The 27,690-nt window shown below is 35.3% G+C and overlaps 4 protein-coding genes and 1 long non-coding RNA gene across 6 annotated transcripts; 3 read left to right on the top strand and 2 right to left on the bottom strand.

Annotated features, from left to right (window-relative positions):
• On the top strand, window positions 1-8,163 carry LOC143446102 (meiotic recombination protein REC114-like). Of its 2 annotated transcripts, XM_076945591.1 has the most exons (7): window positions 1-170; window positions 758-811; window positions 1,074-1,270; window positions 1,491-1,601; window positions 2,161-2,303; window positions 2,516-2,659; window positions 8,045-8,163. In XM_076945591.1, exons 1-6 carry the CDS (start codon window positions 92-94, stop codon window positions 2,649-2,651), a joined length of 720 nt encoding a protein of 239 aa, XP_076801706.1. In that variant the 5' UTR covers window positions 1-91; the 3' UTR covers window positions 2,652-2,659; window positions 8,045-8,163. The 2 variants fall into 2 exon arrangements, with proteins under 2 accessions (XP_076801706.1, XP_076801707.1); XM_076945592.1 differs by lacking the exons at window positions 2,161-2,303; window positions 2,516-2,659; window positions 8,045-8,163 and adding an exon at window positions 1,825-1,893.
• Window positions 2,831-5,223, bottom strand: LOC143446101 (heparan sulfate glucosamine 3-O-sulfotransferase 6-like). Its single transcript, XM_076945590.1, has 5 exons — window positions 5,032-5,223; window positions 4,874-4,947; window positions 4,462-4,646; window positions 4,171-4,345; window positions 2,831-4,096 (listed from the first exon to the last, which is right to left on the bottom strand). Exons 1-5 carry the CDS (start codon window positions 5,174-5,176, stop codon window positions 3,503-3,505), a joined length of 1,173 nt encoding a protein of 390 aa, XP_076801705.1. The 5' UTR covers window positions 5,177-5,223; the 3' UTR covers window positions 2,831-3,502.
• Window positions 8,164-16,295: 8,132 nt separating the features above from the next.
• Window positions 16,296-19,283, bottom strand: LOC143445524 (uncharacterized). Its single transcript, XR_013113829.1, has 3 exons — window positions 19,132-19,283; window positions 17,063-17,174; window positions 16,296-16,906 (listed from the first exon to the last, which is right to left on the bottom strand). It is a non-coding gene; the product is annotated as an uncharacterized LOC143445524 (long non-coding RNA).
• LOC143445523 (heparan sulfate glucosamine 3-O-sulfotransferase 2-like) lies at window positions 19,277-23,279 on the top strand. Its single transcript, XM_076944681.1, has 5 exons — window positions 19,277-20,603; window positions 20,900-20,976; window positions 21,206-21,372; window positions 22,361-22,535; window positions 22,666-23,279. Exons 1-5 carry the CDS (start codon window positions 20,312-20,314, stop codon window positions 23,272-23,274), a joined length of 1,320 nt encoding a protein of 439 aa, XP_076800796.1. The 5' UTR covers window positions 19,277-20,311; the 3' UTR covers window positions 23,275-23,279.
• A 542-nt stretch (window positions 23,280-23,821) lies between these two features.
• Window positions 23,822-27,690, top strand: LOC143445522 (heparan sulfate glucosamine 3-O-sulfotransferase 6-like). The gene is made up of 5 exons (XM_076944679.1): window positions 23,822-24,189; window positions 25,496-25,611; window positions 25,902-26,068; window positions 26,458-26,632; window positions 26,713-27,690. Exons 1-5 carry the CDS (start codon window positions 23,862-23,864, stop codon window positions 27,319-27,321), a joined length of 1,395 nt encoding a protein of 464 aa, XP_076800794.1. The 5' UTR covers window positions 23,822-23,861; the 3' UTR covers window positions 27,322-27,690.

Here is a 27,690-nt window from a genome sequence, read left to right as displayed (position 1 = left end):
AGTTGCATTTATATTTTACTCAAAACTGCAAGAAGGGCTATGTCACTTCAGGCCTACTTCAGATAAATCTTTGTAGTAATATCCAAACAGAATGGCAGAATATCATTCTGAACCGAAACGCTGGCCGATCCAAAATTACTCACGGTTTAAACCAAATGCAAACATTAGAGGTATGATGCATTTTGTGTCAGTTGTTGAAGTGAACTTATGAAACTACAGTAAACCCCACTTAATAGTTTAACATGTGTTTGGCACAAAAGTGGTCAGAGAGTGGCCCTTGTTGTTGAAGCTTGATGGCACATTTAGCAGCTAGATACGTGGGGACATCTGTTTAGCTTAAAGAGACGTCAAGGAGTGGTCCCTACTATCAAACCAAGATCGTGCTGGGCACGCAACCAAAAGTAGAGTCAAACTGTCAAAAAATGACCAGTTATTTTTTCCAGACGTTGAATAGGGCAGGAATGTACAGTACATGCAGTAAACAAATGAGAATAAAACGCCCTGATATCAAAACTTGTCTGATGTTTCTTTTACTTACCCACTCTTATCGTTTAATAGAGATCTCGCGTATTAGAGAAGGTTATGCTATTCTCAACTGTGCTCTATTAAGTGGTGTTTACTGTAACAGGTTTTAGGACTATTGTAAAGCACTGTATTTGAATAAGGTAGGCTGTATGTGTATTTATAAGTGTAACAAATTCAATAGTTAGTTGATCATATTAATGCTGATGTCCGTTTCTGTTTCTTATGTTTTTAGCACCTGGCTGTAATGTATTGGAAGGATCAAATGGAAAGTGGATCACTGAAAAGGGTAAGTCTGTGTCTTTTGAAATATGAAAGTGATTTATTCTGTGAAGTTGTACATTTATGTTCACCACTGTACTTGCAGAGTATGTGTAAAATTTTCAGAAATTTGGTATAACCTTTTGCAGTACTGGCATATTTAATGTTGCTTTCTTTGTTGATATGGGAAGGTATATAAATTTCATTTTCATTTCTTGCACATATCTACTGAGAGCACGAACTTATCCAATGGAGTGTATCTTTTAGTCTTAATCGAACTTTTATTTTAGCGTCATCTGTGTCATCCATTTCGTTAAGCTTAACCAGGGATGGCCATTTATTCATAAACCATGGAGATGTTTTGCTAGAAAGTATTTTCCTTCCAAATAGCGGTGAAAATAGCAGATCATCAAAAGTTTATCAAAAGGATAATGGACTCTTATTTTTAAATGAAATATGTGAAGAATCAAGAATGTTTAGAGTACAGGTAAGGTGACACATCTGTGATATGCCCAACCATTGCCTGTGACTACTAAGTGTCTATTTCTTTACATTGGAATATATATAATGTTGTGAAGTTTTGCACTGACTGTAATACAGTACAATTATCACAAAAAAGATTAAGTTTTACTAACTCTGTAAATGCGTTTTTATGTATTAGATGGAGGGTAGTAGTTACCATTGTATAATTTCAATTTTGTTAACAGTTTCAAAAATATGGTTGCAAAACTGCTGAATCTCAGTGCAAGGATTGTGCTAAAGCATTGTCGTCATATTTTTGTTGTAAATCTGCTGGAAATGAGATTTGTTCAACACCTGTAAGTGATGCAACTATTTTAAGCCTACAGATTTTATAGAGAAATAAAAATATGTGCTGATAAATTTTTCGTAGAAATCATACCATAAGTGATATATCACAGGTAAGGTACCCTAGTTTTTTTATATGATTAAACATGAGATCCAAATGGCTTCTTTTTATACAACATATAAGATGCATTTTGATTCCGGCAATTACATTTACAATCCCATTTTTTGATAAAGGGAAAAGTGTTCTTCAGCATTGAAAGCAAACCTAATTCTGAAAATTGCAGCTAAGAACAATTTTGGGTACTATGCAATTAAGTGACTTGCAAAAGACATTTTGTAATCTAATCTATATTATATAATTTTTTAACTCAATTTTTTGTAATCACTCTGTCAAAGTCTATTGCTAGTTACAAAATCAATCACACACTCATAGAATATATTGAGATTAACAGTATCGTACAGGACAGTGCTGTTGGACAGTAGTGGACACAACAAACAGTGCTGCTTATATTCTATTACCTGTATTTATTGATGATTGCTTGTCCTAACATTGTTTAAAAAATTTTTTAGAAAGAGAAAAATGTTGAGACTATTGCAAAACCCTCGTCCCAAACTTCATCTCTCTCTACAGTTGCTATGATGGAGTCATGTTTGATGAAAAGTGATTTATGTGACTTACCCTTGATTTATAAACAGTGTACATTTGATGCAAGGTCCAAGTTGTTTTTTATGTTACTCATATAAACTGACTGACTTAACTTGATCAACTTTATTGAATGTTTTTGTGAAAATTTATGAAAAACAACAAAAACTATCATACTTCTTGTTTTTACCAAACAATTTTAAATGTAGTATACCTTCAGAAACTGTTGGCAAAGTGGTATCCATGTGTTTATGAAACAACAAAGTAATATTTTTTATGTAGACTAGATAAGGAGAGTAGCATTGAGCCATTTCTGTCATTGTGTTTGGCTGATCCAAATTTTCCATCATTTGTTGGTCTCGTAGAATCAGCATTGAAAAATATCATTGGAGAAGCAAATAATAATGAAGTGGAGTGAATAGGACTGTGAGCATTGGTTTATTGTATATTGCATACTCTTTTGTGGTATTGAGCTTAACAATCTCTCAGTTACTTTTCCTACGGTATTGGTGGGCATTTAAATAAGGAATAATTCCAATATTTGCTTCTTTTGTTATTGTTTGTTTGCAGACCTGCATTATTCACATGATAATATAATCAATTGGTTGTATACAAGTACAGTCGAATCCGCTTAATTCGGACACCGGATAACCCGGACAACCGCTTTATTCGGCCAAAATGCTCGGGAACGGAACAAAAGTAAAAATTGAACGTAAAAAACTCCCGTTAATTCGGACAATTCTCCGCTTAATTCGGACACAGGTTCGCAATTCCTATCGTTAGGTTATGACACAATAAACAGTACTTCGTTCGTTTTAACACAAGATGCAATTGCATTATGAGTGATTATGGTGAAACAATGACGATCGATGCAGTAACAATCGAAAATAAACTCATATAAGGCCGTGCCAGCTTCATATTCGCTTTTACTTCGGTACAATTGCGTCCATCTTGTAGAATAGAATGGTACAGAAAAGTTTAGCAGAGAAAGTGAAATTGCTCACTAAAGTAAACAAAGACGTTTTATGCGATCAGTGCCTATTACTGCAGTATAGCGCAGCTGCAATTCATTTATTACGCAACAATACAGTATTTTAAATGCGTTGTCTGCCTTTACGCATGACCATGAAACGAACAACTGATTTTCCGCTTAATTCGGACAAAGCCGTTTCTCCGCTTAATTCGGCCAAAAGTGAGCGGAACCAAAGTGTCCGAATTAAGCGGAGTCGACTGTACTAACAAATATTTATTACTTTACAAATTACAACGTTACTGCCATCCAAAGTCACACCCAATTTTTTTGAAAAATGCTTTGTTAAATGGTCTGTAAAAATTTCTAAGCTGCAGTGAAATTGCTTCAGGCATTGGTTTTGCTCCATTGCGAGTTCGTCCCTTATTTTCACCTGGGCAACGAAAATCATCAAAAATTGTTTCAACATTGTTGTTCAATTGTGACTCAGATAATGGTCGATAACAAAAGAAATTTGTCTCAGGGTTTTTCATAAATTCTTCGTGGAGCACTAACTTTGGAACTCCGATAAACTCTTGTATTTTTTCCAAAACTGGTCCAGGGCTGTTTAAAAATTCTTCACCATCAATTATCATTAAGTTTGATGCATTATAAATTCTAAGCCATCTCTGAATGTGGAAGAAGTATAGTCCTGTGCTAAGCAGTAGGGCTGCTCTATCCGTTATCATAAACGATGACAGCTTTTTTTCTAGCTCTTGATCGTTATCCATTGTTGAGGATGTCAACCAACTCTTGGTTAGGTTTTTCATTTTGGGAAGATAATGGTCGATGTATTCTTCAAATGTTTCATATTTGGCTAAACTTTTGTCATTGTAAAGTTGATAACGAATCCTCTGTTTAAACGTTTTTGATTGCATTAACTCATTTTACATTATTAACGTTTTAAATCTACTTGTACATAATGTACCTGATGAATGTAGTCTGAAAATACTCGTGGAGTGGGATCGCACACCATCAATAAAAGTTTCGCTTCAGGCAAAATGTTGTAGATACGCTCTGGTAGTTCAGATGGTGGGTGCATGAAGTAACTTGGCGTCTTTTCTATTACTTTTTCTCGGTCATTAACATAAGGAAATAAATTTCTGTATATAAAGGTCATGTATGTTAAAACTTTTACCAGAGGTTTGTTGGATAGAAAACAAATAGTATTTTTATTTTTACAAGTGACATGTCACGTTTCTTATTTGGTCAGTCTTACTTGTAATAACCGATTCCCAAATCAAATTTTTTGTTAAAGAAAAACGTTTCTCCCACTATAGTTTCTCTTTTTCCTTGGTTTGGAGGCCTGACCGCAGGATTAAGCAACAGGAATTCAAGGAGAGATCCGGTACCGCACTTTTTGACACCTATTCCTATGATATCTGGAAGTCGTTTAACTTCTTTCTGCAACATATTTTGTAATGCATTTTGTCATTGTCCTAGGAAATACTATCATCTGTCTGTACGTCGATGTATGCCACAGCCCACCTTCATACTTGATCAGATCTTAACTTTCAAGGCACTGAAGGCAATACTAACAGATGATCACTATAAATTGCCGCTATATAATTTAACTTTTATAACATTACTGTAGTTTAACTTATAAAAATGCATGGAAAGTAGTAATGCACCTCCTTATTACTTTGTTTATAGTCAAAGAAGTTCTTTTTTATTCTTTCCCTTTCTTCCAACTTTTTTCGAAGATCTGAGAAATATAAAGCATAAAGATGTGATTTAACTATACGTAAAATCCTGACCGAAACATCTTTAAAAATCAAACTCTGCTTACCCATACTCTTTTTCGCTTCTGCATGTGTATCCGGTTTAGCTGACCACACGACCATAACAGCGACTATATTAACTGCAATAAACGCTACGATGAAGGTCCTTGGTTTTCTAAAAACCTTCACTATTTTAATTAGCTTTTGTAACATAATTGTCGACTATACATGTACCGCTTTGCAGACGTATACAGTGTTGCTACTAGCTGAAGCTGATTTGTCAAAGCTTGCTTCAGGCGTTTTGATTACAATGCTATGCTAAAATTCAATTATTAGTCAAAGCTTGCCGCTGGCTGTGACGTTCCCCTTTGTATACCGCACACTAACTTACAAATGGCAAGTATGTTTTTAAGTTGGTGCTGCTTACTACATCAACAGAAATTCTGTTGATGTAGTAAGAAGATGGAAATTAACGCGTTTGTTACGCGCACCTTTCTTCAGACTGGTTCTGGATAATGAAATTCCTTCTCATTACCATTAACCTTGATTCAGCATTGTAAATTTGTAGTGAGTAATTAAAAAGCGGTGCTGATCAGTGAGATTGGTCTATTCCTATTGACAACTAAAAATTTACGATCGCGAATTTAATCGCCTTCAACCGATCAATGAATTATAATTCTGTAAACACATAGGCCATAGGGACTTGCGTACGCAATTAATGCATCTCCAAATACTTAAAACATGAATAAGGTATAATAGCATACTGCACAGTTAACGGTATTATATATAAACACATCAATTATACCAATATCTAGACAGATTAATATATCGGATAGGCCTATACAGTTTAGATTATTAGGATTTTGTTGTCAAGCTAAAATCGTTATTGCACATAAAGTTACATAGGCTCAAGTCGCGTGTATATCACATTTGCTGAAAACAACCGCCACTGAAAATGATAGAGGATCAATGGTAGGGATTTACTATATGTAATGCTTGACTGTTCTACAATAGTTTATTTCGAATTCTATTCTAGAATGGTTTGAAACTTAAACGTTTAGTTTCGTGTGTGAACTAAAAATCGACGGCAAACCGGCAATAAAATAAAACCAATTCCTGAGATTCGGAACAAACATAAAAATTGGATTTGGACCTTTTGAGATTCAGTTCTCAAATATTCGTTATTCTGAAGCAAAGTTTTTCAACCTTTTTTGTCATCAGGCACTCTTTGCGTTCAAAAAAATTGTACGCCCCACCATAAGTGTCGTATTTAGGATTGCGTTGAAGCCAAGGGTCGACCAAACGTTTTAAAAGCTGGATATGAAATTCCAGCAAGTGCAAAACGTTTGGGTTTTATGCCGCAAAAACGGCTTTTGAACGCCTGCAAATGAAATGTAAATTCCACATATATACATACAATAGCCAGCTATTTATGATGTACGATTTTGAAGTGCCGTATACCTGCTTGTACGTTTTTCTCAGTTATGTTATGGCTAATAATAATTGGTCGAAAACAAGGGAATACGATGAACGAAAAGGAATGAAGATATGAAAAAGCCTATGTCCCCCAAACATTTGGTTTATGAGGGCATTTAAAACAATTGGGTTAATCATGAGAGGTGGCAGTATGGACCTTCCGTAGTACGCTATTGAACAGGTGCACAGTTGCTTTGTCGCTCAATTTCAAAGTGAAGGTTTCAAAAAGTGATTACATATTTCTTCGTTACAATTCACACACTTCACTTTCGCACACCTCACCAAAATTTCGCCAGACCCCACCTTATGAAACACTGTTCCAAAGTGTATACATCCATAGTCAATGGTGAATAGAACCGCGTACAAACTTTTGTTAAACTACCTAGCAACATGTTGTTAAGATTTGCATAGTTGAACTGGCATCTCTGACATAATAGGCCCACCGTCAAGTAAAATTCTTTACATAAAGCAATCATTGACGTGACTAACTACTAGCTAGAACAGTAAGCAGCAGGTGGGATAAGCAAACTTAAGTCAAGTGCATGACCATGTCTTGCATTAGTTGCTTCCTTACTAGACGTTTTCTACTCAATTTTTGAAAAACAGAAGCTAAATAGGCCTAATAAAACTGTATATAGTTTCTGAGGCTAGGCTTAGACTACTTCTAGCTAAGGCCACACAATGCACATAAAATTTGCTTAATTGAAAATTCCCCTTACAATTAGTATTCCGTTACCGAATAAATATAAAAAATATTGGATAAAACCACCACTAAATTCGCTGAAACGAGTCTGGCAACAACAACTTTCCATTGATCTGATATGCGCTTGAACCATGATAGAACACCAGCAACCTTAGTGACGTCACATCGTCCGATACCCACACAGTTTTTTTGAAAATGGGTTCGCCAATAACTCATTAACGAAAAAAGATTAGAGAAATTTCGTTTACATTTTCGGAATCAGCGTATTTTTATCCCATTTTCAGAAAATGGGTTGAAAACGACTTCAGTTTCCCTTTAAATTGCTTGCACTAAACTCTTACCGCTTATCGAAGGTTACCACAATTTTATTAAGGTGATTTGGAAGCGGCTTCGAACGATTAATGTTTATGACAGTTTCGTTTTGTAACTTATCCGCCGCCCTCGGATTTTTCCTTCATTATGACAACTAATGTTTGATCTTTCTATGTGATAAAAGTTAGTGGCCGTACCGATATTAGTATGGGCCTTGGTCAGACGGAGAATCTAGATCCCAGAAAAAACTGCAAGAAATATCGTCATTGCGAAATACACACACAGTCTATAAATGCTGGAAAATCTTTAGTGTAGCACGATGCAGTACCAAAACAGAAAAAGAGCAGAGCTTAATATTTAGAGGTGCCAATGTTTAGAATAAATTATTAATTATCAATTCAGTTGAAAAAGGTAAATCACACAAATGCTTCTCAATACATTTGAGATCTGAAGTGCTGTTGAGGTGAATGTGTACAATTGTGAGTGTTCTTCTAACATTTGTTTTATGTTTATATTTTGTTTGATTTATTGTTGTAACATTTATTTTTTGCTCATGAGGACAGCCTTATTATTCATTTGATTTGTCATAGAATCTGGAGCGGGAGACTTCGATAACCGTAAGGTCTTTGGTCGCATCACACCAAGCAACTGTTAAGTTGTGTAATTTACTTTTTATTTGAATGGCGAAAATAAATTCTCTCCCTCACTATTTGTACCTACTCTATTTTGCGTTAATAACACGTGTCCATTTTTAATCGCGTGCTACCAGTCAGTTTGGTTTGCATTCTGCGGGCTGTTCATAATCCAATGCCAAGAGTGGCACAATATAGGAATATATATTAGGAAAGCGATCTTTAGATTTTCATATCAAATCAGGCTATTTTAATTGCTACCACCAGCGTAGTAGGCCTAACTCTGAAATATAAAATTATAGTAAGCTACATCCTACATGGGAAATTTCTGTTCCCAATTCGGATCAATTGCATTTAAACTTTCCCACATGGATCCGTCTCTGACTCTGTTGAAATCGTCGTATCGATTCGAGTCAGTTGACCCAGCCTGCTATAACTAGGCTATGGATCCCAAGCACACATTTTAAGCGAACGGGCTTTATTACCCTTTTTGTCACGTATTTTTATTTGCGAACAGTGTGCTAACCTTGCTGCTTTGACCATGTCGATTAACATCGGTGGTTGTGGACACCTTGTCAAGAAAGGAAAAAGGCCAGCGTAGGTTTACTTTTTATGATCGGTTTTCAAACTTTACTTTCTTTTTGAGTCCATTGAAAACCTACGAACACACGCGATGCCCGAGCTAGGGTTAGTTCGGATATCAATAATTTTTACTATCCGGATAACGGATATATCCGTATATTTGGAATTTATCTAACCGGTTAACCGGATAATAACTGCTAAGTGAAACAATCGATTTCACGAGGTTTGCATGAAAAATGGATTGTAAAATCATTACACAGTTTTATTGTAGATCTACGTACACGCGCAGTACGAGCGAATACGAGAAAAATCACGCAAATTTAATGTTCACTGCTTCTGCAACGAAAGTAACGGCGTAGATCTGCAACGGCTAGATTAGAAAGTAGCCCCAAACTGGAATATCACTTTTGAAACGTTTAAATTCCATCTCTTAAATTTAGTCACTTCAAACTAGGTTGTAGTCAAGGCTTTTCAACTGACACTTCACAGACTTTACCTTGCCATGAGAATGCAGTCTTCTATTAAAAGAATCATTCATTATGCTTTCTTTGTGACGTGATAATAAATTTCACTCGTGCATTTTACGAGTACCGTAGTTGAAAGTATAAGACAATAGAAGTGTGAACAAAGGTTTAATTGCGCTCAGCGGGAGTCAGCCTCTACGTAACAAAGAATGTTCAAACTTACTAAAAAGTGTAAAACGCATTAGCAACGATACTCTTTTAGCCGGTTAACCGGCAGAATTATATCCGGATATCAGATAGAAAAAAAAACAGCGGTTAACTATGGAACGCCAACGCCGCAAAAATAGCAAAGTGTTAAATTGAATCGCAAGTATGCAATTTATGTATTGTTTTCATAATTTGATTGGAAGGTTTTCAAACGTAACTTTATAGATTCAAATCACGAAACAACAAGCCAAACGTCAAAATCGGCATTCAAACGGGCTTTTCTGTGATTGCTGTTGCACGATCCATATGCCAATTTTCAAAATGGTTTCGCAACATTTACAATTACACCACAGTTTTATAAACTTGATTTTTTAAATCAAAGCACGACATTTTAAGTCAGATATAACAACTGCAAAGCAAACTGGCTGTTGGCAAGTTACAATGCCTAATGGCAAATGGTATTTTCTTTAATCGGATTGCAGTTTTGTTAATCACATGTCGGTTTTTTGAATCATGTAACTTATACCATGAATTATAAAATGGCCAAATGATTGGAAATTAGTCTTCGTGAATTAAAAATGGGCGAACCAATTTGCAAAATACATACGTGATTAAACAAACATGCATTCCTAAAAGCACTAAATGATTCTATAAAAGTACGTATGAATCGCATAACGTCTTCATGAATTGCCAAGTATAGATGGATCGGCAAATGTATAGATGATTTGCCAAAAGTGCATGAATCGCTAAATGTACATGATTCGGTAAATGCATGCATGAATCGCCAAATGTACATGATTCGGTAAATGCATGCATGAATCGCCAAATGTACATGATTCGGTAAATGCATGCATGAATCGCCAAATGTACATGATTCGACAAATGTATGCGTGAATCGCCAAATGTACGTGATTCGACAAATGTATGCGTGAATCGCCAAATGTACGTGAATCGACAAATGTATGGATGGTTCGTTGTTAAAGTGCGCCGCGCCAAGTGTGCAAAAATGTCTCTATTGGGGAAAAAATGTCTCTCTTGGGGATACCAAGAAGAAAAAGGGATTTTGAGAGAAGACAAAGTTTTCTGAATAGCCTATGTTTCGGGCAGGCCGAAAGTTTACCGTGTACCGTCAGTGCAAAATACTTTGCGATCAGCAATAAGCGTAAGCTTAGTTTTGTTCGCAATGAAGAATGGGATGTTTCTTTAGAAGTTATTTCAACACTACACGCGTTAGGTTATGTTCTACAGTCGACTCCGCTTAATTCGGACACTTTGGTTCCGCTCACTTTTGGCCGAATTAAGCGGAGAAACGGCTTTGTCCGAATTAAGCGGAAAATCGATTGTTCGTTTCATGGTCATGCGTAAAGGCAAACAACGCATTTAAAATACTGTAGTGTTGCGTAATAAATGAATTGCACCTGTGCTATACTGCAGTAATTGGCACTGATCGCATAAAACGCACAAGAGTACGAGTAAATGAGTACGCATAAAACGCACATTCTGAGCCGCTTCCTCTCTGTCTTTAAACCTCGTCCACGAAGCATAGTCTCTTCACGTTGTTCACGCAGATTTGCATCATTTTTCTGCCAATATTGCAAAGTACGTTTTGATATCCCCACCAACGCAACTAACTGCCAAACTGTCAAGGAAGCGTCGTCATTTTTTTCTTCGTTTACTTTAGTGAGCAATTTCACTTTTTCTTCTAAATTTTTCTGTACCATTCTGTTCTACAAGATGGTCGCAATGGTACCGAAGTAAAAGCGACTATGAAGCTGGCACGGCGTTATATGAATTCATTGTCGATTGTTATCGCATCAATCGTCATTGTTTCACCATAATCACTCATAATGCAACTGCATCTTGTGTTAGAACCAACAAAGTACTGTTTATTGTTTCATAACCTAACGATGTAACGATAGGAATTGCGAACCTGTGTCCGAATTAAGCGGAGAATTGTCCGAATTAACGGGAGTTTTTTACGTTCAATTTTTACTTTTGTTCCGTTCCCGAGCATTTTGGCCGAATAAAGCGCTTGTCCGGGTTATCCGGTGTCCGAATTAAGCGGATTCGACTGTATTTGAAATGTGATTATTAGGGCAACCAAAAGTCAATATGGTCAATTTTTTTTTACCTGCTCAGAATGCTATGAAACAAGCACAAAACAAATTTCAGCTTTGTACGACGTGTGGTATAGAAGTTATTAGGTGAGATAAAGTCAAAATGTTACGTTAGGTCAAAATACGGTCAAATTGTTTCGTTAGGTCTTTTTTTTAGGTCAAAATCTATTAAACTTGTAATTTTGTAACCATTTTGTAATATTATTCTTCCGTTTTTCTCTTTTCTTGTACCGCAAACAATTCCAGTCCCGCAAATTTTACTTAGAACCAAAGCCACAAAGAGAGGGAAGGCTTTTCAGCGCGTTTGGTGACGTCACGATGTGACGTCATTGCATTTGAAACTGCAAGTTGTCAATCTTAATACGCAGAAACGAAAAAAAAGTCAACACTAGAAAAGCATTTTGTCATTTTTAAATGCAGCTTTAGATTAGAAAGTTGCTGTAGACAGTGTAGAGACTATCAGTATAGCGTTTTTCAAAATGAGGTCAAAATTTAAACTTTTTAGGTCAAAATGAGGTCAAAATTTGCAAATTTTAAGGTCAAAATTTAAAATTTTTAGGTGATCGCAAAGTATTTTGCACTGACGGTACACGGTAACTTTCGGCCTGCCCGAAACATAGGCTATTCAGAAAACTTTGTCTTCTCTCAAAATCCCTTTTTCTTCTTGGTATCCCCAAGAGAGACATTTTTTCCCCAATAGAGACATTTTTGCACACTTGGCGCGGCGCACTTTAACAACGAACCATCCATACATTTGTCGATTCACGTACATTTGGCGATTCACGCATACATTTGTCGAATCACGTACATTTGGCGATTCACGCATACATTTGTCGAATCATGTACATTTGGCGATTCACGCATACATTTATCGAATCATGTACATTTGGCGATTCACGCATACATTTATCGAATCACGTACATTTGGCGATTCACGCATACATTTGTCGAATCACGTACATTTGGCGATTCACGCATACATTTATCGAATCACGTACATTTGGCGAATCATGCATACATTTGTCGAATCATGTACATTTGGCGATTCATGCATACATTTATCGAATCATGTACATTTGGCGATTCATTCATGCATTTGTCGAATCACGTACACTTGGCGATTCATGCATACATTTACCGAATCATGTACATTTGGCGATTCATGCATGCATTTACCGAATCATGTACATTTGGCGATTCATACATGCATTTACCGAATCATGTACATTTAGCGATTTATGCACTTTTGGCAAATCATGTATACATTTGCCGATCCATCTATACTTGGCAATTCATGAACACATTATGCGATTCATACGTAATTTTATAGAATCATTTAGTGCTTTTAGGAATGCATGTTTGTTTAATCACGTATGTATTTTGCAAATTGGTTCGCCCATTTTTAATTCACGAAGACTAATTTCCAATCATATGGCCATTTTATAATTCATGGTATAAGTTACATGATTCAAAAAACCGACATGTGATTAACAAAACTGCAATCCGATTAAAGAAAATACCATTTGCCATTAGGCATTGTAACTTGCCAACAGCCAGTTTGCTTTGCAGTTCTTATATCTGACTTAAAATGTCGTGGTTTGATTTAAAAAAATCAAGTTTATAAAACTGTGGTGTAATTGTAAATGTTGCGAAACCATTTTGAAAATTGGCATATGAATCGTGCAACAGCAATCACAGAAAAGCCCGTTTGAATGCCGGTTTTGACATTTGGTTTGTTGTTTCGTGATTTGAATCTATAAAGTTACGTTTGAAAACCTTCCAATCAAATTATGAAAACACTACATAAATTGCATACTTGCGATTCAATTTAACACTTTGCTATTTTTGCGGCGTTGGCGTTCCATACACAATAGCCCTACAACAATTGCTAGTGTTTACCTTCTACTTCTGCTGTTGCAAAATGCCGGTAACAAACCTTTCTATTGCTGATATACTAGCAGATTTTTATAGTTTCTTGTTAACCCAACTAAAGTGTTATAAAATAGTAGCCTAACCCAAATCTACCTTCTAATCTCACAAAACCTTAAATAGTCAAAGTCAAATTTTGCATGTCCTTTCTCCTAAGCGCCTATCTTTAACAACAGGCTGCGTGACCAACTTGCGGTGAAAATGTCACTCTCTAATTAGATTTACGTTTTTTATATGCAAGCAAAACTAAATACCATTTTCGCGGAGTACAGGTTGGTAACCGCTGCCTAATATTCTTCACAACATGGCGCAACTTGCACTTCTGAAGACTAATACATGCAAATAAGAACAGAGCAAAATGACTAAAAAGAATGGTGAGCATTAAACTTACCAATTTACACAGCAACTTACAATTAATTACGTAATTGTGTATTGGCTTTTCTCTAAAATGGTCCTATGGTGATGTCAAGCCTTGTTAGATGATATACATGTTGTCATAATCAAAGCATCTTGCGCAGCAGATGTAGCATTGATGACACTTCAATCACATTTAGAACCTCGTTGCCCATTATAACATAATTGACCACTTGGTGTTGACAAAGGGTAATAGAGATTGCTTTCTGCATTCAAAGACTCTGCGCTGTCGCTACCGGGAACAGTCGCATGCAACAAAATACAACACCTGAAAAAGATTGTAACAGGTACTTGATGATACCTGAAATAATACTGTAGCAGTATTGATAATTCTTGGGTAACTTGGTGAAAGTATGCCAGTTTATCGCTTTGTACTACAGTACAAAAAAAATAAAAATATATTTGTTTCGTGATTTTGCATAACGAACTCTATAGAGGAAAGGAGTCGTTACCTTCGTTATTGCGTAAAAGAATAAAAACTTGATATTGAAAATGCCTGTCCAGTATAGGCCTAACTACAACCAATTATAAGTCCGGTTCACCTCATGATAAAATGCTTCGTTAAACGGTTTATAGAACTTTTTTAACTTCTGTAAAGTTTTGGGCGATATTACCTTTCTGCCGTTTCGTGCACGTCCCTTAGTTTCGCCTAAACAATACAAAGAAGTGTTAGGTGCAGCTTCCGTTTCTATTAACGTTGGATTTAAATGTTGCTCGGTCAGTATTCTGTAGCAATAAAATCCGGTAACTGGATGTTTAACAAAGTCTTCCTTCTACACGAATATAAGAATTCCAAGGAAATCTTGTCTTCTTTCCAATACAGAACCAGTATTGGCTATCATGTCTTTCCCGTCAATAATTAAGAGATTTGATTCATTGTACAGTTTTTCCAAATTTGAACGTGACAAGCATAAAGACCGGTGCTTAATAAGGTTGCCTTTGCGTCATCAAGAGAAAGATTTGTTAACACACTTAGTGTTTTTAAGTCTTCACCGTAGCTTGTGACACAGTCTTTAGTATTTCTGAATAATTCTTGCACTTTCGGTACATACTTCTTGACGTACTCATCAAAAGTCTCGTATTCGGCCATCATCTGACCTTCACCAAGTTCATAACGTGTTCTCTGAAAATGAACAAGCAATGGCATTATGCATAACATCTAAGCTAAAGCTTAATTGCTTATCGAGATAGAAATTACCAACATCGTTACCAACAGCGAACAACACTTCGAACATGAAACGGCAATCAAATTAAAATATACAGTTCGTATGGTGTAAGCTGAGTTTAAACAAGTTGCAGTATTTCCAGCTTAAATACAGTACACCCACGTCATGGACATAATCAGAGAATTCTCTTTTTATTGGTTCACATAAAATTAGCAGTAGCTTTGCATTGGGGAACCATTTTCTTAATCCGTGAAGGCAATTGAAATAGTGGAGAGTCAAAGTATGCAGGTATTTTTTCCATACCCCACTCCATGTGATAGCCTATGTTTCAGGAAAATAAGCTCTGGACATATAAATTATATATACAGTAAATCAGCAAAGTTAACATGCTTGACTGTTGTATGCGATAGGATAAGAAACAAGTTAACTGTTTTGTTTAGTTGTAATACTTACAGTAGTAAAGGACAAATAAAAATCTTGCCTGTAAAGTGTTAACGTTTTGGCAACGAGAAATAGACATGACATTACAGCTATATATTAATTATTATTTGATTATATTGCTGTTTTATACAGTGTTTATATCATTTATACTACATTGATGAGCTGCATTGTGATATTTGCATAGTTCTATTTTTGTTGGTTCATATTTTGTTTGCAAAATACTACAAACACATGGAAACAATTACGACTAAAGATTATGCAAGCGCAGCACTCACATATATCACAGTTCAATACACAAGCTAGTTTGTTAGTCAAGCTAAATAGTTGTTAGTTGCCAGCCAAATTAATGTTGTGTATTTGTTAACAAGCTAAAGTTACGTGGATTAGGAGTTTTAAGAACTAAATCTCAGAACATGCGCATCCAGTTTTTGCATAATTTCTTAATACTAAAAACCAATTTTCGTTCACCTTTTAATGCCTTCTTTGGCACATGCAGATCAATTTGATTTCTCATTGCAAAACCAAGCATTGCTTGTGTTGGTTGTTTTGAGTTTAACTGCGACTTGCAAATGTGATAACTGTAACGTCACTTGAACCACCAATATTGTAGAATAACTAAATATTCTGTATTAAGCATCCAACTTAATGTATAAGCTATGTGAGTCTGAATGTCAGCAGTGGCAGACATGGGTTTCATGATATGTGATGCTGAGAGACAAAGTGGGCCAAGAAAAAACTGGCCAGATATTTAGTTTTGCCGATAAGTTTGCAAAATTATAAAGAAAGTTAAAACAGACAACAAATGAGTTGGCGGTGCAAAAAATTTTTTTCATGAAACGATTATTTTCCTTACTAGTCCAGTGTTTAACATTACCACTTGTCTGGGTCCGGCGGAAATGAGGTCTGCTATTGAGTGTTAGCAACATTAGGCCTTGATTAATTGCCATGAAATGTGTATGCTGCTGGAGGTCAATTTTTAAGATGCAACACATCTTACATGCCAACAAATTTTCTAAAAAGACTCTTGTAAAATGCCTCGTTTTTCCTGTTTTGCTGGCTTTCTAGCCTACTCATAGAAATTGAATGAATTATGTAAACTGTTGATCAAATAAAAAACAAAAAACAATTTGATGTGAAAAAAAATTGGAAAAAAAGCAATATTATTCTTACATTTTTTTATTACACTAAGTACTTTCAAAGCATAGCAGAAAAACAATAATGAAATTTGCTCGATATACCTAATATAATGCACTGCATAGCCCTTTTGGATCAATGCCTGACACATGATTTAGACAATGATTTAGACTTCGATTTTAATGATTAAATTATTCACCTGCAAAATTTTGGTCCCTTCAGATAGTCTGGAGTGTTAAAGAAAAGCGTTTCTGAATATACCTCAACTGGTAGCTTGAGTAGAGGGTGGTGATATAAAAAACTAACTATTGAATCAGTTCCACATTTCTTCACGCCCATTCCAATAGCACGAGGTAGTTGTTTGAACTGCAAAAAATCAAGATATAAAAAACTTAACTACTTCGACTGATTTAAGACTGAAATATAAAACACAACACTGAGTGTTACAAGATCATAAACTACTTAAATTTATATAAATAGAAAAATAAATTACCAGTATACTTATTCACTACATTTACCAACCCCAGGGTATTTTTCTTATAATTTGTGATTTCCTGCATTTTTACTTCTCTTGCTTTTAGTCTTGATTTATATTCTTCAATCTGTGTGGTTCTATGCTGGCGTATGTTAGTTGCTGTTTTTAAGACAAAATGTGTTTTATATAAAAATGTAAAATCATTTGATGGGCAGTTTTCTTGCTTTAAAAAACACCAGTCAACGACATGAGAGCAATATTAACTCATGAAAACTGAAGAACCTAACAATTAAAATTTACAGATTGTATACCGTTATATATTTTATATAACGATTTATATATAAAGAATTTATATTGAGAATATTCATTGATTCAATGCAGTCTAAACAGCTTTGTTTACTCATTGCATACACCGATTATGGTCAATTTTAGAAAACAGTCAAACTTCAACATTTAGAATAAAAAACATTTTACAAATTCGCTAAAAAAGTTGCTGATTTAAAATGATAACTATTCATTTTAACTTTTACCAGTTAAAAATGCCCAAACACTTTATATTAAAAATAATGCAAACCACAATGGAAAACTTTTATTTATAAGTGATGTCATGAATGGTTTTGAAAGCTCATAATTAATTAAATTATTTTCTAAACCACCCCATTGTTTAAATTGAAACAAAGATAAGAAAAATGATTAGACCTCATGCTTTCGCCGAAAAATATTTTGACTTGACTTAGGCATCATGCCGAAAAGTCACATAAAAATATAATTCTGTTAAAAATATATGCAAAAAAATGCAAATTGCAAAAAAGGAGGATATTTGGGCATTTTTTAGTGTCTTCAGAGGACAATTCATTTTTCTTTAGAAAAGAGGACATATAGTAGCTGCAATTTTGCGCCCGTCAGTAGTTCAGTAAGTAATCCTGTCAACCAAAAACAGTTTAAGGTGGCGTCAAACACCAAAAAATGTCATAAAATCCTTGTTTGTTTTATTATAACTTACAGTGTATTTACTAAAAGACTGATTACTCAAAAAATCCTCCATGGGGTTGTCTGAAATTTTGCATGTCAATTTAGTATGCTTTGGACTACCATTCCATAAAATGCCATCACAAAACCACGATTCAAACTTTTTTTACAGAGGCGCAAAATAAACATTAGAATTTTTGGTCTAAAAACACCAATTTTAGTTACTTTCATGCTAACTTTTAGTTTAATTCTGCATGCGACCTGGGACATTGAAGCACGTCAACTGCTAAGGTAACTCCCAGGCTACAAAACAACTCCAACCATGCTGCATTCTGATTGGTCTAAACATCTTAAAGATCTTAGTTTTAATTGTTTGAAGCCTCCTTAAAAAAGATTTAATTAATTTTATAAGCTCGTTAAGGTGGTTAGGTAGGGCAACAAAACAAGTTGCAGAATATATTTAACCAACTCAAAATTTCATTTCAAATTCATTCTTTTATTTATGATAAAAAGACTTTCATAATGTTTATGAAGTTTTCCTAACCACCTGACTTAATTTGTGTGGTACAGTACGTCAATGATAAAATATTTGCATCAAATGCATCCTTTTTGTGCATTCATAGATACACAGATACAACGCTGTCATAAAAACTTTGTTTTAGCCCACAAAATGAGTGTAGGCCTAAGGCGTTCGATATTTATAAACATCTATGTAGGATATTTTGCTTGGCTGAAAGGTTCATAATATCGCATTCATTTATTTGCATCCATACGCTGAACTATCGTGTAGAAAGCAAGGCTGTGTTGGCCGAACGGCTCATTATTATACACAATTGTGAACGCGTTTAAAATTTCTGAACGCGTTCGTAATAACTGAACGAGTTGGTAATTTGAGGCGGAAACCAAGAGAGTTGAGCAACCGTAAATGGATTAATTCGATAAGCTGTACAATCCATGACGCTGTACATCCACTTAGTAATTCCAAAATATTTATTTCCATGAACTATGTTTTAATTATCTTAGGCTACAGTATTTGATTCACATAAACGAATGGATGGAATGGGACATGTTTGCCAGAAATAAAACATACATGAACCAAAGTTTGTAAAACGTATTTTGAGAACTACAGTAATAAATAACTTCAAACCTTTATATCCATTTCTTTTAGTTATCACGTCAACAGCATGGCGTCCAATGAGTATAAATTGGCAGTGTGTTGACGACTTGCAACAGCGTATAATAATTACCCGTTCGGTCAAGACAGCGATGTTTTTTACATGATAACTCAGCGAATGCATGCAATTTATGAACGCGTTATTATGAGCCTTTCAGTCATGCAAAGTATCATACATACGTGTTCGTAAATTGCGTACGCACTTTGTGAACGACTTTGCAATTTACAAGCGAGCTGAATAAATCCAATTCTGACGCAAATGGCTAATCATATCGGCCAACATCAGAATCAAACAACAGTTTTAGACAGAGTTGTTAAAGGCACCAGGCTTTTCGAGTCCGACTCAGATTCGGGCTTAAGTTTGTGAAAAGTGTTGAGGATGCTGCAAAGTTTTTTACAAAGTAATTATTTAAGAGTAGCCTAATGATTTATGTCGTTTTCAACTTAGCAACCAGTTGTTTTTCATCGCAAATATAATAGCCCTAGCAAAGCGCGTATGTAGCCACTTCTATTACAGCGGTTATAAAGTATTTTATTGCATTTATACTCTTTGAAGTCTATATTTCTTTGGCTCAGTTGGTAGGCTATATATTACTGTTTTGATCCTAAATCAGTCTTCAGCCATCCTGTTGGTAATATATCGGTTATCTTTAGCCTGTATTTTCGGGTCCGGGGCTTGTTGAGACTTGAGCATTGGGTTCTTTTCAATTTGTGATTTGAGGTGCTTAAATTTGAGTGTGATGAAAACCGTGAAACAACGTGAGTGTGAAAGAAAGTAAGAGCAACATAAAGAAGTTCAAAAGTAGTTTTATTCTGAAAATAGGAAACATTTATTAAAACTGAAAAACAACAGTTTCAAATAGATTTAATAAGTTATCTTTTTTGAAAAATGTTTCTGTAAGGGCACAAAAACCATTATATAATGAAATATACCGGCAGGTTAACGTATACCATCGGGTAAGTTTGAAAGTCGAAGTCAGTGCATACGTTATCGCTCAGCTGTTTGTAAAATCAGAGCACTTTTACTATTAGCCTCCAGCAATTTATGAGAACCGATAGCTGCGTTTCAGTCGTAATTTTTTTTGGTGTCGTAGATTTTCTATTATAACCAGCAGTTGTTTAGGCGGGGCGTCCCGTGTGTTGATGTAAAACGATGCGATGTCGTGTAGTTAAAACAAAGACCGTTTTATTTGTAACTATTTTTTTAATGTTCGCCTCCATGGCTATCAGTTTTTCAAATATTTTTTCAAAGACGGCTTTCGGTACTGTAACGGGTCAGTATGAAGACGCTCTCAACGTAAGACAAATTGGAAATCTTGTCTATGAGAATATCAAACATTCATCGAACGACAGCGATTTTTTGGTAAAGACAGGAGTAAACACAGTGACTCCTGAACACCGAACCTCAGCTGGCTCATTATTAGGCTACAAGCACACCTACTCAGGTAGCCTAACCCGAGACCAAACAACTTTTAAAAATATAGGCTACAAGAAACAAAGTGAAAAGCAAATATTGGTATAGACGTATTTGAAAATTGGTTCTTTCTGGTAGTAGGCCCTCTTGAACAGGAGGCAATATCGAAATAACTTTTGTCTACTTGGCAAGTTATTTATTATAGACTATAGAGGAAGTGCGAAACAACACCGTAAAAAGAATTTAAATGCTGTTGCGGTGCCAGCTTTTTGGTGTGAGTTACGCCATAATGCTTTAAGGTAACTCACAGGTTTTTGTATTCTGCAGAAACCCTTCAAACAAGACTTAAGGAAAGAGAATTGAAGATACAGGAAATAATAGGCTTTAAACAAACGCATCCCGGGGTAAGTACAAGAAAGGTCTTAGGCTATACGACAAGTATAACACTAAAGAAATAAATATCGATCACGAATTTTGACCTGTCTGATTGTCGAACAAAGAACAATGGATAATTCAATTTCAGAAAAAGCTAACGAACTTAACTTCAACGCTTGGTGTCGCTTATAAGAAAGGAACAGAACCATTTGTATCAATAATAGTTAGTCGCTATGTTAAACCATTTTATTATCGTAGATAAAACAGCTTCCCAAGGTGATAGGAATTGGTGTAAAGAAATGCGGAACAGACGGCGTCATTCGCTTTTTAGGACATCATCCTTTAATCCAAATTCCATGGCAGGTTCAATCGGAAGTCAATTTTTTTGGAAGCAGGAACGTTATAAGGGGACGAAATGCTTACAGGTTTGACATTGGACAGTATATACTATATATCTTTTAAATTTAATTCTATAGTGTAACAAACTATTCATAGACGTGTATGCTGTGTAAGCTACAGGTTGGTGTACAAACTGTGTGTACGATTTATACCTTTTTGCTATTAATAGGTTATATACTGTATTTGTACATTTTTGTAACATATCTGGCGTATAACGGCAATCACGTTTTTCGAACGCTTTGTAAACAAGACCTTATTTGTTTTTGTAAAAAAAAATTTGCGCGTCAAAATTGGAAATACTTTTCAACATTAGCCTGTAGTATACCTGCGCTTGAAGAGTGTACGTAGCTGCTGGCGTACGCTAGCTCACTAAAGTTTAGTATTTGCAATAGTCGTCACAAAAAACTCACTAACTTGCAAACAGGAAAAGCGGAAATATTTGGCTTTGGGGTTTTATAACGCAGATGGCCATTGAAATCAGGCAAACCTTGTAGACTTAATGTACTGTATTAACGTGAATTGTTTGCCCAGCATAAACCAATTTACCTATATACATGAAAACATTCATTCTGCTAAACTTATGGCCTACAGCTAACTACGTCGAGCGCAGAAAGCAAAAGTACCGGTAATCAAATACCATCCCAGTCGGGCACAAAGACTAATGTTAAACTGTTTACAGAGACGACTTAGTTAGATCACTGGTGCACGACCTTAAGAGCAGAATAGTGACCTAACGTGTCTGTATAGTCTAGAAACACGGTATAGGGCCTAAAAGCAATGGGAGCATATAAATCACTTAAAATACACATAAGTTCTTTTCTCGATACGTCCTCACAAAGCAGGGCTTATATGCAATCTAACTGAAATGAAAACTGAAACTGAAGTGAAAATGAAAATAAGTTGTAGCATGCGGAAAATCTTGCGACGATTAGGTATATAGCTACTACAGTATATGGCGCAATTGACTCTTTGTACCTGATACCGCGACGGGTTATTTTATGTTTATGTTTCCAGAGCCTATTTTCCACCAACAAACAGGATGGAATTGGGAATGGAAAAGACTCCGACTTATTTCAATCACCCAGATCTTTCCATACCTTTATCTATCAAGAATATGGTACCCATGGCAAAGTTGTTATTAATCGTTTGCGACCCTACAATGAGAAGCTTCTCGGATTACGTACACGAGGTGAAGGTCACAATAATCCATAATATGCATCTTTAACTAGGTTACAGTATTTTGTTTTGACCGGCACCAACTTGTGTCGAAGCGCCCAGCACATGCTTATGAGGTGATTGTTGGTGTTTCGTATTTATAGAAAACGCGAGATGACCTTTTCAATCGTCGATTGATGGCGAAGTATGACACATTTGAAGATTACGTCAAGGATCAATTGCCAAAAGCGCGTCGGTTGTTGAAACACATAAAAAACAACCGCACAAGTTTCAAAAATGATTTAATAACACAAAGCGTTCTTGGACAGCTATTATTTAAAGATCCCGCTGCAGCTTTAATCGGCACTGGTCTTTATATTTATCACATTCAAAGATGGAAAAAGGTCTATAACGAGTCAAATCTCTTAATAATTGACGGCGAAAACTTTAGAGAAAACACTGGACACGTGATAGAGCAAATACAAGACTTCATCGGGATTCCTAAACTTCTATGGAAGGAAGATTTCGTGAAAAATCCAGACACAGGATTTTATTGTTATAGGAAACTAACTGAAAAATATTTAAATCAATCATATGTGGAAAATGAAGATGAATTCAGAGCTTCGTTAAAATGCTTGCCAAAAGGTAAAGGTCGGACAAGAAACGGAGCAAAACACGCATCGCCTGAGACGTTAGAAATGTTAAGACAATTTTATAAACCATACAATGAAGCTTTTTATGACGAAATTGGTCGAAAATACAATTGGATTTGATCGCACTGTGCTAATTGCTCAATGTATGGCGAGATTGTCAACTCATCTTAATTGTGTGGTATGCACAGAAACACGGAAATCTGTAAACCAACCCAGAGCGGTGCAGCTTAATTTGTTTACTTTTACGGTAAAAGAAGTAGCCAAAGGTTGTGGTGTTATAAACGAATATCAGTTTCCTATAAACAACATTCGTTCACAATGCAAAAACCTGCTGGGCTAAAATCTTATGAAGAAATACAGAACGATTTAACAGTGTTCAAACAATAACATTTATCGTGACAAGCAAAAACGTTATGACATGTAATACACAACAATATAAAATTCTTTGACAGTTAAATTATAAGGTAAGCAATATAGGCCTAGGCTAGCCTAGCCTAAAAGTTCCGAACAATATTGTCCTCGTTAAGCCTAAAAGCAGCCAGCTCTGCTTTTAAAATGCCAAATTATGCCCTAAGGTATCACCAAGATATTTTTGTCCTCGTACTGAATACTACCACTGATAGCCTACGGCAATACAAAGCAAAACACAGCGCCACATTTTCACGCGATATGGTTATAAACTACAAAAAGGTTTTACTGAAAGCGAAATGTTTCTGCTGGGTGGTAAAACTAAACGGAGGACAATTTTCCTTGTAATAATTCTGATTATGTCAATCTTAGTTATACTGCTGAAGAATGAAGAAACGTACGTCGTAGAATCAATGTCAAAGTTTGCAAACTCTTTTGTTGAAAACAACGCTAGGTATCAGCATAATGAAAAGCAGGACATAAAGAATTCTTCAACTTATTGGAAGAGTCAGAAAATTTTAATGAAATTAGCTGAAAAATTATACTCCACGGCAACCTCAACAGCAATACAAGATAAATTCGAAGATAACCAATCAACAACTGAGACAAAAAACGACGCATATGCAGGTGCCATATAAATGCCAAGACAAAAAAGCTCTAAGTGCAATAATCATAGTGCATAATGATTTAATAATTATGGAAATGAAAGGTAACTGTCGTGTAGCAGACGGCCATTGCCGGTGTGTTACACCATAGATTCAGCAAACGGTGATAACCAAACTTCACTTGCGTAAATGTTTTCTCATGATTTATAATAATTATTAGTCACAGAAAGATGTGATCACGTTAGATGTTGACTTATAGGCCTAACCAATTTTTTATATATTTGTCAAACCGGGAAACTATTCTGTTGTTTTTAACATTTTAAGTCAAAATCATTCAATCTTTTATGTGCAAAAGAAATTTTTTACGTCTAAAAGTATACCTAATTATCACTTTGTGTATGAGCTTCTTTATTGCTGGTCTTTGACTTGCCTTTGCTAAAGTAGGCTACATAGCTCGCAAGCCCAATAAGTTTGGCTTCCTGTAGAATCTACAGTGTAGATTAAGTAGATGGTCACTGACGGTTTACAAGAACTGGCTGAGACATCTTTAAAGCTCTGAATCCCAGCCTCTTTTGTTTGTTCCGCCTCACACAAGTGGGTCGTGTGCCGCTGAAAGCTGACCAATTTCACCTGATTGACGTACCAACTGTGTGATTTTTTCTAAACTAAAATATGTGCGGCAGCTAAAAAAAACTTTTGGGGAAACATTGACTTAGGTGATACATGCTATATGCTTATACATTTACTTATATGCAAACGGTCCTACAACATAGCCTATAGGTGTGTGATATACAGCTTGCGGGCCAAGATGCGGCCCATATAATCTTCAATGTGCAAGTAATGCTCTTTCTAAAATCTCCAACAAAATTCTTTATTGTCTTTGTTACATTTCTATGAACTATAACAGACTTTTTGTGGGTTATGCTCTACAATTGTTTACCTCTTTAAGACTTTAGTTACAATGTCACTATTAGTGGCCTATCATTAACCATTGTTACAAGTTAATTTCAGGACACAAGATGTCAAATACAGTAAATTACGCCTATAGGGGTGACAGATACAGGAAATGTTTCAGCTATATAAATTATAACAATAAGGTTCTTCTTAGAATTTCTAGATAGTGTATATTTGTAGCCTACATATAAGCTACAATTAATTGACTGTCCGGACCTCAGACTTTACATAGCTTTTCAGCTTGGCCTTCAACTTTGCCTAAAACTGTGGCACGCCCCTGACCTACAAATTGTCTTGGCCATGTAACCATAGGTTTTCATTCAATTTGGTACAATTTTATTTTTTTGTGGCACAAAATTTTAGCTATCTTGCAGATAACTTCAATTCTCAAAGTTTAATTGAAAACACAGAAGCTCTCATTAAAACACGACTCAGAGAAAGAGAAGCAAAGATTGAAGAAATATATCACTTCAGAAAAACGCACCTCTCGGTAAGTGCAATGGTGTAACCAACGTAGGACAAATGCTATATAAAGAAAATTAGAAAAAGTAAGATAAATGTGTATTACTTATTTTCGACTTTAAACATCAACAGCCAAAACTAGCTTTGGTTTAATTTTAACGAAAGCAAGGTAAGTCTGCATAGCCTACACTCAGAATAGTCTAAACCGTTTTTTTTTTGCATAACCAACTTGACAATATATTATATATAAGAAAGAAACAGATAGAATATTGCATATGTAATCAAAGAATATTACTTTCAATGTTTTGTCTGTCGCAGTTAAAACACCTTCCCAAAGTCATTGGCATTGGCGTAAAGAAATGTGGTACCGGCGGCCTTATAACTTTTTTAGCAAAACATCCTTTAATCAGAATTCCGAAGATTCACTCGGGGGAGACGTTCTTCTTTACAGGAAATGAAAGCAAAAAAGGGCCATATGTTTACAGGTTATGATTGCCTACTTTTAGTGAAAAATTGTGTTAACTAAAGATTATTTTAAAAGAACAAAAAATAAATGCTAAATACGTACTTTTAACCGAATGCAAATACCTTCATTAAGGTTAGTAAAACAGTAAGCTATATAAGTGAAAGAATTTGAACAAAAACTACGCTTTTTGAAAGACATGTGATAGTATCTGGCTTTAAAACCATTTTCCTTAGTATAGTGTAACTTTGGTATATGGTCGAAGCTGATTTAGTATACATACAGAAGTGTTGTAATAAGCAGGCCTACAACGACAGCTTTATATAAATAAACAAAATAATACTATGAACATTTTTGCAACAGTTTGAACAACAGTTTGAACAACAGTTTGACATTTTCCTTGATTAACAGGAGCTATTTTCCACCAACCAACAAAATGGAGTTGGGAATGGAAAAGACACCGCTTTATTTCAACAGTCCAAACATCGATTTAGCTTCAACCATGAAGAAAATGGTACCTAAAGCAAAGATACTGTTAATGGTGTGTGACCCAACAATGAGAAGTTTCTCTGATTACATCCACGAGGTGAAAATGACACATGAAACGATCATTAGCAAGCGCTTAAATTGCAATGTTTCAGGCAATAAGGTTGACGTTTTTTGTAGGGCGACCAACATCCTGATTCTCCAATCGGAATTGTGACCAAACAAAATACTTTTGAAGAATTCATCGACACATACGTGCCAAAAATGCAACTGTTGCTGCAACAAAGCCATGATAATCACACAAGCTATGGAGATGATTACAAAACACAAATAATGCTACGTGGCCTCCGCAAAACAATTCCGGAAGCAACCTTAATAACCATTGGTCTTTTTATTTATCATATCCAAACCTGGAAAACGTTCTACGACAAGTCAAATTTCTTAATTGTCGATGGAGAAGAGTTTATAAAAAACACCGGAGCCGTAATAGAACAAATACAGGAGTTTCTTGGGATTCCTAAACTCGTTTGGAAGGAGGACTTCGTTAAACATCCTGATACCGGATTCTATTGCTATAGAAAACTGACCGAAAAACATTTAAATGGATCACACGTGGAAACTGAAGACGAATTGAGGACTTCGTTAAAATGTTTGCAAAAAAACAAAGGTCGAACTCGAAATGGAGCAAAACATGCATCACCTGAAGCTTTAGAAAAATTAAGCCAGTTTTATGAACCTTACAATAAAGCTTTTTATCAAGAAACGGGTAAAACCTATAACTGGCTGTAATCACAAAGCTTAAATATATTTTATTAATACATGAAATGGTTAGTTTGGAGTTGGTACATTTTAGTAGGAAAAACGTTATTTATTAATTTACTGCTGCCAAATTACTGATTTAGTTGTAGTTGTACTTTTTTTCTGTAAATTGTAGTTAAAGTTTTGTTTTGTTATTTCTTTTGAATGTTGAATACAGTATTTGAATTTTACCTATTTATTCTAAGTAAAACAAAAAAGTCACAGAACGCCATAAATTGAAACATATTATTAGGATGGTAGTTGATCAACTGAGTGACACTTCATTTGAGTGACAGCTCATTTGAGTGACACATTCTTTTAACGTTCATTTGAGTGACAAATAAATCATGCTCAACTGAG

This window comes from Clavelina lepadiformis, chromosome 2, assembly GCF_947623445.1.
Source record: "Clavelina lepadiformis chromosome 2, kaClaLepa1.1, whole genome shotgun sequence".
In the NCBI taxonomy this organism is placed as follows: domain Eukaryota; kingdom Metazoa; phylum Chordata; class Ascidiacea; order Aplousobranchia; family Clavelinidae; genus Clavelina; species Clavelina lepadiformis.
Note: the sequence above shows the minus strand (reverse complement) of the source record. Positions and strands in the feature narration are given on the sequence as shown.

Excerpts from the sequence above, each read along its gene's own strand:
- LOC143446102 (XM_076945591.1), top strand. The coding sequence starts at position 92 with ATGGCAGAATATCATTCTGAACCGAAACGCTGGCCGATCCAAAATTAC. Across the intron at positions 1,271-1,490 it reads CAAGAATGTTTAGAGTACAG|TTTCAAAAATATGGTTGCAA; the intron begins GTAAGGTGACAC and ends TTTTGTTAACAG. Across the intron at positions 2,304-2,515 it reads CAGTGTACATTTGATGCAAG|ACTAGATAAGGAGAGTAGCA; the intron begins GTCCAAGTTGTT and ends TTTTTTATGTAG.
- LOC143446101 (XM_076945590.1), bottom strand. The coding sequence starts at position 5,176 with ATGTTACAAAAGCTAATTAAAATAGTGAAGGTTTTTAGAAAACCAAGG. Across the intron at positions 4,948-5,031 it reads AGAAGCGAAAAAGAGTATGG|ATCTTCGAAAAAAGTTGGAA; the intron begins GTAAGCAGAGTT and ends TATATTTCTCAG. Across the intron at positions 4,647-4,873 it reads ATAAACAAAGTAATAAGGAG|AAAGAAGTTAAACGACTTCC; the intron begins GTGCATTACTAC and ends AATATGTTGCAG.
- LOC143445523 (XM_076944681.1), top strand. The coding sequence starts at position 20,312 with ATGCGATGTCGTGTAGTTAAAACAAAGACCGTTTTATTTGTAACTATT. Across the intron at positions 21,373-22,360 it reads AGGGGACGAAATGCTTACAG|AGCCTATTTTCCACCAACAA; the intron begins GTTTGACATTGG and ends TTATGTTTCCAG. Across the intron at positions 22,536-22,665 it reads TCTCGGATTACGTACACGAG|AAAACGCGAGATGACCTTTT; the intron begins GTGAAGGTCACA and ends TCGTATTTATAG.
- LOC143445522 (XM_076944679.1), top strand. The coding sequence starts at position 23,862 with ATGTTTCTGCTGGGTGGTAAAACTAAACGGAGGACAATTTTCCTTGTA. Across the intron at positions 26,069-26,457 it reads AAAGGGCCATATGTTTACAG|GAGCTATTTTCCACCAACCA; the intron begins GTTATGATTGCC and ends CTTGATTAACAG. Across the intron at positions 26,633-26,712 it reads TCTCTGATTACATCCACGAG|GGCGACCAACATCCTGATTC; the intron begins GTGAAAATGACA and ends CGTTTTTTGTAG.